At 38.3% G+C, this 12,580-nt stretch overlaps 2 protein-coding genes and 1 pseudogene across 4 annotated transcripts in view; 1 reads left to right on the forward strand and 2 right to left on the reverse strand.

The window, feature by feature from the left end:
* Nucleotides 1-4,657, forward strand: part of LOC110060827 (uncharacterized) — a 20,386-nt gene extending 15,729 nt beyond the window's left edge. The window contains exons 7-8 of the mRNA XM_020767626.2: nucleotides 568-793; nucleotides 1,727-4,657. Of these exons, the coding sequence (XP_020623285.2) occupies nucleotides 568-793; nucleotides 1,727-1,893 (393 nt within the window). The 3' untranslated portion in view covers nucleotides 1,894-4,657. The remainder of the gene's footprint in view (nucleotides 1-567; nucleotides 794-1,726) is intronic.
* LOC110060829 (polyprenol dehydrogenase-like) lies at nucleotides 3,245-12,334 on the reverse strand. Of its 3 annotated transcripts, XM_020767628.2 has the most exons (8): nucleotides 12,252-12,334; nucleotides 9,715-9,967; nucleotides 7,915-8,176; nucleotides 7,760-7,794; nucleotides 7,347-7,544; nucleotides 6,463-6,537; nucleotides 5,869-6,071; nucleotides 3,245-4,989 (listed from the first exon to the last, which is right to left on the reverse strand). In XM_020767628.2, exons 2-8 carry the CDS (start codon nucleotides 9,874-9,876, stop codon nucleotides 4,854-4,856), a joined length of 1,071 nt encoding a protein of 356 aa, XP_020623287.2. In that variant the 5' UTR covers nucleotides 9,877-9,967; nucleotides 12,252-12,334; the 3' UTR covers nucleotides 3,245-4,853. The 3 variants fall into 3 exon arrangements, with proteins under 3 accessions (XP_020623287.2, XP_020623288.2, XP_089138739.1); XM_020767629.2 differs by lacking the exon at nucleotides 12,252-12,334 and having other exon boundaries at nucleotides 9,441-9,856; XM_089282613.1 differs by lacking the exon at nucleotides 12,252-12,334 and having other exon boundaries at nucleotides 7,915-8,193; nucleotides 9,715-9,803.
* On the reverse strand, nucleotides 10,259-12,301 carry LOC110060826 (uncharacterized; annotated as a pseudogene).
* Nucleotides 12,335-12,580: the final 246 nt, after the last annotated feature.

Consider the following 12,580-nt stretch of genomic DNA (forward strand, 5'->3'; position numbering starts at 1 on the left):
GAGTTAGCAGTTATACAAACAGAACAAGTCAGAATGCTTCAATGGCCATGCATATTCAGTTAAACTTATCAATATTTTATTAATCGTTAATAATTATTTCAACATTTGCTCTAAACACTTGACATGCTCATCAAGAGCCAAAGCTCAATAGTCATTAATTTTGCATTTTTAAGGTGAACCCTGCCTATTTCCCAATAACATGCATGATCAGAGTGTTATTGTCTAGTTGTAAGAATGCTATATGCTATGCCTACTCCTCTCACCACTACTTGCCCGATGCTTGTTAATTAATTCCGACACAGCATTCATGTAAAACAGACCTTAATTTAGTTTACTTTTCTTTAATAGTTAGCAATATTTTAAATTATAGAAGATTAATCTGTATACATAGTCTTTTGTAATAAGTTGTAGCTTTTATATTAAATTCTTAATGCCTGATGTATTTACCGTGTTTTTAAATAAAGATGGTGATGATGATGATGATGAGGGTCACCAGATCCCCAAATGTATAACAAAAATTCTTTATGCCGTAATTAACAACAATTCGTCCTCCAATTTATCTTTCAGCAACGTGACATTTCCACGGTCATTGGTAAACAAGCTGAACTGAGGAAGAAGAAGATGAATAAGGTGGTGAAGCGCCTGGTGATTCTCATGATTGGATATGCTGTCATCATGGCTCTCGCCTATATTCCAGTCTGTATAATGCAGCAACATTCCAAACTACTGGAATATTACACAAACCAGTATTTTTCTTGCTTGATGTTTTCACCCCCTGGCCATTGTCCCAAAAGTAAGTACCAGTGGAAAAAAAACAGCTAATCTTTTTTAACAGCCCAATTACAGTCAAACCAAGTGAAGCGTACCCCTCAAGATTACATCAATGAATTGATTATTTGAATATTGAACCCGCTAATCGTTTCAGGAATGCAATAATGAATTGAGTAATTGAATATTGAACTCGCTAGTCATTTCAAAAATCAATATTAAGTTGATATTTTTGAACATTAAACCCATTAGCCGTATTCTTGGAATGACTAGTGGGTTCAATTTTCCAATAATTGCATTCTTGAAACAACTAGTGGGTTCAATATTCAAATAATCAATTCATTAATTTAATTTTGAGGGGTACACTTCACTTGGTTTGACTGTAAAGCTTGGGGGGACTCCTATATAAAAAGGGCGGAGGTGCTCATCAGAAATTTTGAAAAGAACCCCTAAGAGGTACTGGGCCAAGATCCTGTTTTGTGGGCGTGGCTTGAAATTTTTTTTCCCCTAAGAGGTACCAATTCTAAAACAATACATTATCTCAGGACTGTTATATTTTTTTGGCCCAGTACTCTAAAAGGTATGGGAAAAGCTCCTGCTGTAGACCTTTTTAGGCTGAACACCCTGAGAGGTACCAAAACGACTTTTTAAACCCCTAAAAGGTACATCGAGCACCCCGTTCTTTTTATATGGGAGTGCCCCCCCCCCCCCCAAGTAGTAAAGATGACCACCTAAAATTACAACAGCTTTCTTGACCTGAGTAAAGTGCGAAAATGGTGGGCTGTGTGTGAACATTTCCCAACCTGAATGGCCAGTCGTGTCCAACCCTCAGGGGCTAGGCTCTGGGCAGGAGGCAAGTGACAATTCAGGCTACATAATCATTTTTTACTCATGAATTTTATTTTGTCTATGTCACTTAAATGTTGCTAATTTATTTCTAAAATTTGTTAATCAACAGCCTATGAGAAGTATGTGTTTTCCCGTGTCTCTGTTGTGTCTACCCTGTCCTCAGCATTTTTCGCCTTGATAACTGTGTGTTTCTTGGCATTTAACAAGCAATCACGCAAACTGTGGAGCTTTTGGTGGTTCAGAATACAATCCTGTTGCGGTGGAAACAGCCAGTGATAAGTATGAGGTGGAGGTGAATAATGGTGGATATTTACTAGTCTGCAAAATGGCAAGTTAAGGTGGCCAAACACGGTTTTTGCGCGCACTTTTGCTGATGCAATTCAGCGCACGCACAAGGATTGGAAAAAACAAATATGCCATCAATAGAGTGATTCAGCAATCATTTTATTTACTCAACACCCACACTATCTGTGCTATTTTGCTCTATATTTGAATGCAGTGTATTGTTGGCTTTAGTCTTTTATTACAAAGATATATTAGAAAAGGTAACGATGCAAAGAGCCCAGCAATTCTCAGCTTTTTCTTTGTTACTGAAAGAACCCAGTTAAATGCACAGTTGCTGGAAGAATTGAGACCGATTGCTTTTTCAGAAACTTGCTGATTTCTAACAATCCAGTCATTAGAATTTCAAGAAATTTGGCAAAAAAAATAGTTCAGAAACCACGTGAATGATCTATCACAAAAAATCTGAATTTCGACATAGGGAATTTTTAATAATACAGAACATGCAGTGAACACGATTTGCGGCAAATTACGAAAATCGTCTACACTGTATGTCAAAATTTTATTAGACCAGTGTTGACAGAAAGGATTTAATGTCAATTCGTAGTGGGCAAATGATGGAAAAAAATTTTACAACTGGATTTTTTTTAAAATAAACCATTTTTAAGCCTTTTATTTAACCAGCCTCGTTGCCACGCCAACAGCACACACCTTAGGCAAAATGCGAGAATAAACCCTTTTGTGGTTAACCTTGACTCTTACAAAAAACGGGCGCCAAAGCATAAAGAGTTTAAAAGTAATGGTGAATTAGGCACTTGAAAACTGTGTTCGGCCACCTTAAATATCCATCACTTTTCACCAACACTGAGATGATTAATAATTTACAATTATTCCATGGGCCAATCTGATATGAAATGATAGATAGCCAACGAGGCAGTGCCCACCCCCAGTTGACTATAAACATCTCATATCAAAGAAGCATGAGTGGAATAATTGCTTGTATAATTTTTGCAAATGCCCCCAAAATACAGAAAGCTAAAATAACATAAAAACAAAAATGCCCAAAAAATTATGCCCATCAGCTTACCGTATTTTTGTAGAGCATGGTAAAATTGCTAATACCATGATGGCTAAGCCAGTGAAATCTCTTGAATAGCACTATCCAATGATCAAGTTTTTTATAATATAGTTTAATTGTTTTACTTAGTATAATTTATGTATACTAAACCAGTGAAACAGTCTGCCTCAAATTTATAGTTTAATTTTAAGATGAAAGATGAAAACACCTATTTCAAAAGGGCAAAAAGTGTGGGGAAAGTCACATGATAACAAAAGCATTAGACTGTTTTGTCTACCAGTAAAAATTGAAATTTTTTTAATCTCAATGTGAAAGTTTTTGTGTTCATTTTTACTGATATATCACACATGGAGAGTTTCATTCTTCTGATTGACAACATGTGCTCTTACTACTGCATGCATCATTTACATTTGAGGTTGAAAACTGCAAAGCAAAGTATATAATTCACTTGTTTGGTATATGGTGTCCTAACATATTATAATAAGGCAAGTAATGAGATTTAAAACTTCTTGTTTTGTCTGTTCTATTTTTGCTGGGGAAGATAACAATGTTTAAGAAAACAGTTTAGACTGTGAGCAATCTCTTATTTGTGCCAGCTTATTGTTTAATGTGCAAGAGGAAGGTTAAGTGTGGGAAATATTCAGAGCCTGATCAAAGCTGCTAGAAGTCACAAGAATTGCTGGCTTGGGAAGAGACAATAGTCTTAATAGCTTATAAGGAAAACTCTGGCTTAATTTCTTCTTTGCCAATCTCTTCATATTTTTACAACTGACCTATTTTCTCATTTTCACAACTGACTTGCAAAACTAAAAAGATTGCTCACAGATAGGATCTGACATGATGAAGAGTGCAAGTGCTTGTAGTGTAACATTTATCCTAACTACATTATCCACAAGATTTATAGCTATCTAATTTCTCGTAACATCATCAATGCATGGTCAGAAAGACAGGTGACGAGAGTTTAGAAAAGTATCAACATGGCCCAGCTTGTCTTTCACGAGAAAACAAGCTCAAATATTGGAATTGTATGTCTTGAGCAGTTAGTTATTTTCTTTCAGTGTGAAAATCAGCAGCACTTTAAAATGGCTGACTAAGACCATTACAGCATATATAATCAAATTTCTAAATAATTTATAGAAAACTAGAGATTAAGAATAATTGTTAATATATTAGGAAGTGTTACATATAATGGAACCTCTTATAGCTACAAGAGTTTGCAAAATGGAAAGAACTGGACAGAATTAGACATAGGTCAGGTGGCTGCATGGGTAACTTTTACGACTGTTTTTGCATACATTATATTTTTTTTAAAAAAGACACTGAAATAATAGAAAATCTCTTATGACTAGTTGATCAGTTGATCATGACTAGTTGATCGAGAACACACTCCGATAACTTGACAATATAGTAAATATAATTACAGATGTAAAGCAATGTTTGGCAAGCAAACTAGTGCAAGTGATATCCTGTCTACTATCACACAAGCTATTGCCAGATACTAGCCTTAATTAGATGGGTTTAGCTATTACAGAAAGGTGGTATTGGAAGCACCTCTGGTGTGGAAATTGTGTTACATTTTCAGCACCGAGTTATGAAAGCCTAGATATCCTGGTTTTAAGCTTGCTAAAGCTTCTTGTCACAAGTAAAATAATTTCCCAAATAAATTATTTGGCAAGTTTGTTCCTGTGGTGATGAATAATTTATTTACATTTATAAATTTGAAAAAGGTAATATCAGTCAGTGAATCATGGCCTACCAATGCAACATGACAGTTTTTTTTTAAATCAGACATTGTGATGTTGTATCCTTACATTAATTTTATCTTTATTTTTACACACTCCAGTTGTTATGTTCCAATCTTTCAAAAGGCATCATCTTATTTTGAAGACAAAAGTTCTTTGACTTCTGATTCGTTAATAAGAAAACCACACTCAAACAGAAGATTCTCATCTACATAATCCTTTAAACATTCTATAGAGTACTTCCAAAGTGCATCTTGGTGGTGTTCATTCCTGTAAATGAAGCAAAAAGCCATCTTTATGAAAAAAGTTGTCTTGGCTGATCAAGTCAAAAACTGGCCCTCAGTTAGGTTTGTGCATGCTCTCGATGTTTTAAGTTGTCTCTGACACCCAAGACAAAAAAATGCAATGTTACATGAAAAAAGATGGCTTCCCCTCCCCACTTTTGATAAATTAATCTGAGGTTTTTAAAGGGGATTAACCAAAATAAATGTTTTTTTTGTTTTTTGTTTTTTTGTGTGTGTGTGTGTACGTGTGTGTGTGTGTGTGTGTGTGTGCGTGTGTGTCTAAACCCAAACGTGGTTTCTCTTGTTTCAGTTCCCTAACTGCCCAGGAGCCATGATAGAATTTATTTATTAAGATATAGAAACTGACCTGTAGGCTTTGGTAAAGTTGGCTATTATGGACAATGCACCATTTGACTTGCTATATTGGCATAATTTAGCAAGAGTGTTTCTGTCTTTTCCTGAGCTAAATTTCCTTACAGGTGCACCGAGTGTTAAGTGTTTCTTAAGCTACTGATTGTTCACGGACAGAAAAATCATGTTCAGGACAAAAAAATCTTCATCTGTTTTACTGCACGTTTCAATAACACCCACACTCAAAAGTTTAAAACCCAACAAAGAACTGTGTTTTTGGCAGCTGTCAGTCATAATAATTAACAACAACAAACAAGCCTTTAAAAAAGAGGCACTGAGGTAATTGCACCGCAGGAGCAGAGCCAGGGGCAGATCCAGAAAATTCAGATATAGGGGGTCGAGGACATTGCATCAGAGTGCAGGCCTGCTCTAAAGATGGTTGGTCTACTTTTTTGACAATACAAGCAAAAACGGGGGGGCACAGCCCCCTCGCCCCTACACTAGGATTACTTGCCTTGCCAACTGAGATGGCTGAGCTGGTTTGCAGTTTATGAAATAAACACCACTGACTCCAGCCAGCTCTGGATTGACAGCACAGTTGATAGTTGTCATTGCACCCCTTTCAGGTGTTTCTAACATTCCCAAAACATTCATCACCTTGAAGCCATTTTTCAGAAAAGATAAATCTTGAAAACTCCTTGTTATCTCTGTATTGACCTGAAGAACACATATAATAATTTGCCATTGTTAGTGATTGTGATCAAGATGTCAATGACACTAACAACATTGTAATAGATGGATGAAAGATGCGTTGTGAAAGATTTCTGGGTTAACAAATTATTTAATGAAATTTCTTAGCTATTAAATACCAATGATGCTGCCAATGCTATTAATGGTGTTTCTGATAATGACAATGGTTCAGTCGTGGCAGATTGGAAACCAAAATTTAATAGAGAAGATTGTTTGACATAACTGTGTTTTTGCCTCACAATGCATTGCTTAACCACTTATACTTCTGGATACATAGCCAACATGAAAGTAAAGCATTCATTGGCATTCATTGATTTTATTCCATCTCAGCAGAGTATTAATATATTTTTATTTTTACCACGCCTGGGTGAAGGGCACAGAAGGTGATTCCCTGAGAAACTAAATGCTTGTGAAGATAGAACATTATCATGACCTACAACAAAAGTACAAATTTGGAAGTATTAGAAGCCAGTAAATTTATTCTTTAACCTTAGAAATATACAATTCTGATCTTATCACGAGTGTCAGTAAAGTCTTTGTTTTGATGTTACTCAACTGTTTCTAAAAATTGCTGGTGAAAGTACCCTCCTTCCTCCATTCAGGGGAGTTATCCTTGGCTCCCAAAATCATTTTTAATCATTTTTCCCCAATAACATGCCTTAGTGGTGTATGAGGCACACACCCCTAGGCCAGGGTGTGTGTTGCAAGTCATGCAACTGTATGGAGGAATGCTGGTACACAAAGGGAATGGGGGTGGAGTTCCAGCCCTCTCTCTGTCTCTCTGTAACTTTAAGAGAGAGGGACCCTCTCTCCCAAGATTGCATGACAGAGAGAGGGCCAGAACTAGACTGAGTACATTGATGCTGATAACCGTATAATTGTTGTCTGGGAGCTTGTTCATGATGGTTTAGGGCCACACTCACTAGACTGCTGGTAGTTGGTCTTTTCCCTTAAGGTCTGACAAGAGAAAGTTTGAACGCAAAAGGGCAGTATGGTCGGAAGGGGTTGGGGCAAAACAAGAAAAAATCATCCCAGCTGTGGACACGTTAGGAAATTTTCAAACCCTCTGTCAGCCTAACAGAAGGGTATGTGATTGGTCAATTGCACCTAAAGACAGTACGTTGATGGATCAGTAAAAAAGACGTTACAACATCCTGTGATGCCCTCAGATGGTGTAAGCTGGCTTTTTAAAGCATAATACTAAATAGAGTGTGAACATTTGAAGAAAAGAATTAATCTCACCATATATAGTTTAGACATGGAATAAAACTTTGTTCTGTCATAGCTCAGTTGCCCTTGAATGTTAGCTAGGTTGAATTCCCCTCTCCATCTTTCCATTCTGGAAGAAACAAAAATGACCCTTGCGTCTGCAGGATTAACAGACTGTTTCATCACAGGGAGCAACTTCAGTACCAGAAGAAGGTGACTCAAGTAATTTACCTGCAAATATTAAGGGAAAGGATTTTGATCCAGTTATTCATCCATTCAATCACTAATTCATGATTTTTTTGATTGAAATCTTTATTTTAGCATCATCACTGATCTGAAGGCTTCTCAAAATTGATATTACTTTTACCCTACTTATACCCTGGGTATGAAGATGTCTAATTATTCCACATAATAATTAATGTTATGAGTGAAACTGTGTACAGTACCTGAAAGTGTGTCTCAAATCCATCAGCTGTCAAGCCTCATTTTAATATTAAACAACAAAAATAATACATTAGAGGAAGACTAAAGTATAAAAAAGAAATATCTGAATATCAAAATCTTCTGCATATAGTGTTTGACACTTGGTGTGCAAACCAACCTTGATTAGCAAATGCAATTCCAGCGTTACATATTAACACATGCAGTGGATATCCAGTCTGTTTAAATTTTACCACAAACTCAACAGTTGAGCTTAGAGAGCTTAGATCAAGATGCATGTACTCCAGGAGGAGCTGGTGACTAGTGCCTGGTTCTCTCTCTTGTACTTCTTTTCCTTCAGCTTCAGCAGTGTTCAGACTTTTATCACCACTTTTACTTTTCTCAGTGCTTTGTTCGTGTTCCTTTTTCATCTTTTCAATGGCCTTCAAAATAAACAGCACTTTAAAAAAATAATTGGGGAATTTTTTTTCAGGGCAGTGGGCGGACGTACACAGGCTATACCATTTCATGTTTGGATTACAAGTGAACCATGAGAGTTAGCAGTTGATAGAATTTCTCGTTACAGCCTAATTAGGACATGAAAAGCTCTTAGCTAAAGCAGCTCCTTTTCTTGCCCCATCCTAATACTCCCTCCACTCACATTCCATTCTTTCTCCTGTTGTATCTAATTTACTTCCTGGTTATTCCTGGAAGGGTATGGGGGTGGAGAGGATGGGGCCAGAACCCGTTTCAATACTATTATACCCATGCTTTTCATTTTGCTCCTGATTCATGTCATTTGTTAGTGATTACCGCTTCTTGCAGGTTTTCCCCCTTGAGAGACCCTGGGGACCATGGTTATCACTTCTTACCCTATTTCTTACCCTCTCACTCATTTCAGTCAATTTTTATACCATAAAGCATGGTTCAATTCCGCCTGTTACCATCTCCCAGGGCAACCCCCAGGACAAGTCCAGCCCTTCATGCGCGGGGTTAGGGAATTGTTTAAGGTGGTCTTGTCCCAGGGGTAGGGGGTGGGACAAATCAGTTGTAAAGAGATTTTTTGTAGGAAATCCGAGAGAGTTTGTTTTGGCTTGGCTGGAACAAAACAATCTTTCTAAATCAAAGCCCATATTTGAAGGGAAGTTTATTTAATACAAATATGGAAACAAAAGAGTTACACATTATCACAGATTGAGTAATATACCTGTATATTGAGGAAAATGTTTGTTAGTCCTCTGATCATATAAAATCGGCAGCTATTGATTCAACCTTTTAAGAAAGTCAGATTTTTTTAACAGCTTTTTATACGGCTTTTATGTTGAAAGTATTCATTTGCAATTTGAAACTTTATATATGATTCAGTATTTTCTTTACTTTTTTGGATCATATTACCACCCTACAGATGTAGTTGAGGTAGACAGGAGTTTGGGGGCGGAGAATTATCTCCTTTTTCGTGCCCTGGGCCTGGGAATAATTAAGAAATGTCAAATCCCCGGGGGTATGCCCGGGAGGATGGCAACATGTGGAATTGACCACGCATAACGCAACGGTTGTTAGCGTGCAGCGTTGCGTGACAATATCAACTGAGACAACTTGTTTTTTCCTCAGTTTCGCTCTCTATTCGAGACAGCTCGTCTTGTGTGATAGATAGCATGGAATAAACCGTGTGGATAATTATTTATGGGCTATATGGAAGAACCTTACTTGATATTAAAGACAGTTCAATCGCTACATTTAAATGTATCTCGAGTCTTTTCTATGTGATTACAGAGTTCCCGAGTGTAGACCAGATGAACTTTCACCAGTATACTGACGTTCGCGTGTAAAATTCGTGCGTGTAGCAAAGCTAAGAATAACGTATTAATCATCTTGCGATAAATCGAGTATAAAATTCAGCTCCAAAGTCGATTCCTTTATGAAGGGTTTCCAAGTGGTGCCACCCAACCGTACTTAACTAAACGTGATTTAAAGTGGGTACCTCTTTCGCTCTTTCTTCCGAACGACAAGCGATAATAACCCTTGCTCCCATTCGTGCGATGGCTTTCGCAGTCTCATAACCAATTCCAGTATTTCCTCCAGTAACAATAACAGTTCTTGATGATGACAGTGCAGGAGCTGGATAGGACGACGAGGCACCCATGGCGGACTAAGGTAGTGTCACATAACGTGAGCACTTTGACGTCACGAAATCTTTTTTGGACTTCCGGGACGACGTCAAGCGTCTACGTCACCTTGTGTACAAAAAAAAATATATCACAGCAGGGGTTTACTGATGATTTTCTAATAATTGACAACGCTTTTCCACAAGAAACTGACAGTCTTTGCCAGTGGTTGGGAGGCAAGAGAGTAGACCTCTAGGTCATTAAAAAGAATGAAGTTTACAAGTGTGGTAGAATAGGGCTCCCTTCGGAAGTTTGTCGGTTTATCACCGGGCACAAATATACACGAGTGTCGAGAGCAACGGGGTTTTCTGGTACGCTTTATGCCCGGAAGACTCTCGCAAAACTTGTCAACTGCAATAGTAATTTAAGAATAACAACTTTATTTCAGTGTCTAAAGAATCTAGTTCCTGTGGAACACAGGCGCTAATTGGGGACACTCCTACAATGTACAATTAAATTACTTATAATAACAATTCCTAAGCTAAAATTTTAATTAGTAACAAATCACAAAAATGAAAGGAAAATCTAGATTTACATCCAATAATTAGAACTTGGAAAAGGGCAAAGAACAGTTAAATGCAAATCTCTTAGCCGTTTTACCATCGTTTTTTTCTCTAACTATAGCAAAGAGGTACTCTGAGAAGTATAAAACCACCATGACGGTACAAACTACATTGGCAATAACATGGAATCGCCACTTTTTACTCTTCCACACTCTTAACACGGCAACATTGAAAAGCATGACTTGTAGCCACACAGAGATGGTGTTGAAAACTACATCTATAGCAAGACCGGTAAGGCAACGTTTAAGAAATCCCCAGATAAGATCCCAAAAGTAATCCTCGGACGTTGGCAAGTTATCTGGGTACATGAACTTGTAGAGTTGATTGAATCCCACAGCGGATACCAGAGCGGTGGCTTCTATAAGGAGAAGCTGAATGCTAACATCTGCCACGAAACGCATGCTCCGAGGAGTACGAGCTTGTCCTGCCCGGAAATTCCTCGTCTGTGATGTACCACAGCGAGACAATAGTTTGTACATGTACTCCCAGATGTGATCTCGCATGGTGACCGTCACGCGCTCCACAAGATCGACCACAGCGTGACCAACGCCCAGAGCAGCAAATAACCAAAAGCTCATCAACTCTGCTTGCATAATGCGGAAGACCAAGGCTGACCCAGTGTACAAGCTACTCACTAAGAGGTGTAGGACACCGGGGTGAACGAAGTTAAACTTTGGAACGGCTGTGCGAGCTATGACTTTTGGGATAGTCACAAGTAGAGGGCTCACTCCCGCAATGAACACCTTTTCGATCTCGGTTTTCTCGTTATACCATGAAAAGACCTTATAAACCAGTAGAAAACTGACAGGTATACCAAATATGAACTGAAGGGCTTCTTACTGTACAATCTCGAAGGTATGACTCTCTTGGCGATTATCAGGCTGTTGGCAATGACCATCGAAACAAACAAGGCGTTCAACGGATAGCTCATCCAGGGACGTTTGTAGATGCCAAATATCTGCAAGAAGAGGCGATAGCTAGTGTCTGTAAATGCAGCAAGAAGATTGACTGTCAAAAGGTTTAGTTCCTTCATAGTTGAAAAGCCAAACATGCATAGCATTACACAAAAATGCCATAGCTGAATTAAAAAACCTTCAATTGACTGTCCAGTGACTCGAATACTCTGAATCAAACGAGGCATACTGTGCCATTTGAGAGTCTTTTCATAGCAAAGATCGGCTGTATTGAAATCAATCACTGCCACTGCGATTGCGAGCAACCCAATGCTAGACCCAAACAGCAACTGCATTATCAACACCGTTTTGAAACAGGTAAGAGCTGATTTCCAGCGCGGAGGACGAGATAGCTTCCAGGCCATTTTCCCAGTGCTTCTAGGAGGAGGATCAAATTCTTGAAACACGTCATCGTCGGGATCAAAGTCTGTAAAATCGCTCAGAACATGATTTTCCTCTACTTGAACCAGAGCTTGTCCTTCCGCATTATCGCTGCTTTCGCTGCTCGCTCGTCGACATGCAGTAGCAGAGGAGTTTTCGATAACACTCCCGGTGAAACTCTCTACAATGTAAACAAGAAGTGCCGCAACGGCTTCCAACATGCTGTTTCTCGGTTCTTATTTTGACTTTCAAATCATGTCGGCACCCAGTTAACTTAGTTCCGCGATTTGCCAAGTTCTATAAAAGCCACGATGACGCTCGAGCTCACAAAACCAAAAGCGAAGTGCGTTCGAGTTCTTAGAAACTGAAACTTGATATCGATGGTGGTTTTGACCTAAGAGGGTAAAAAAAACACCCAAAACCTTTTTGACGTTTTTTCACTGAAGTCGTTTTTACCTTACGCTATTCCAAGAACGTTCTTTGTCCAGAACACAAAAAGCCCTTGTTTCGTTTCTGCCGGGTGGGTCTGTACGGGTCCGCAAATGATCCCAGGACCGCAAATGATCCCGGACCGGAAATGATCCCCATATTGGACCGCGAATGATCCCGATCAAAAAATAAGGAATGGCATGGATTTATATCAGAGGAAGGTGACAACAAGTACAAAAATTATGAACTAAAAAACATGTTTTATCATTTAAAAAAAAAATAGTCCACAGCTGCTGTGTTGTTCTTCGAAGGGTACAGATCGTTTTCACTGTCACGCAATAAAAGAAAATAATAAA

The sequence above is a fragment of the Orbicella faveolata genome, unplaced genomic scaffold (assembly GCF_042242905.1).
Source record: "Orbicella faveolata isolate gen_17 unplaced genomic scaffold, um_ofav_v1 contig_12, whole genome shotgun sequence".
Lineage (NCBI taxonomy): Eukaryota > Metazoa > Cnidaria > Anthozoa > Scleractinia > Merulinidae > Orbicella > Orbicella faveolata.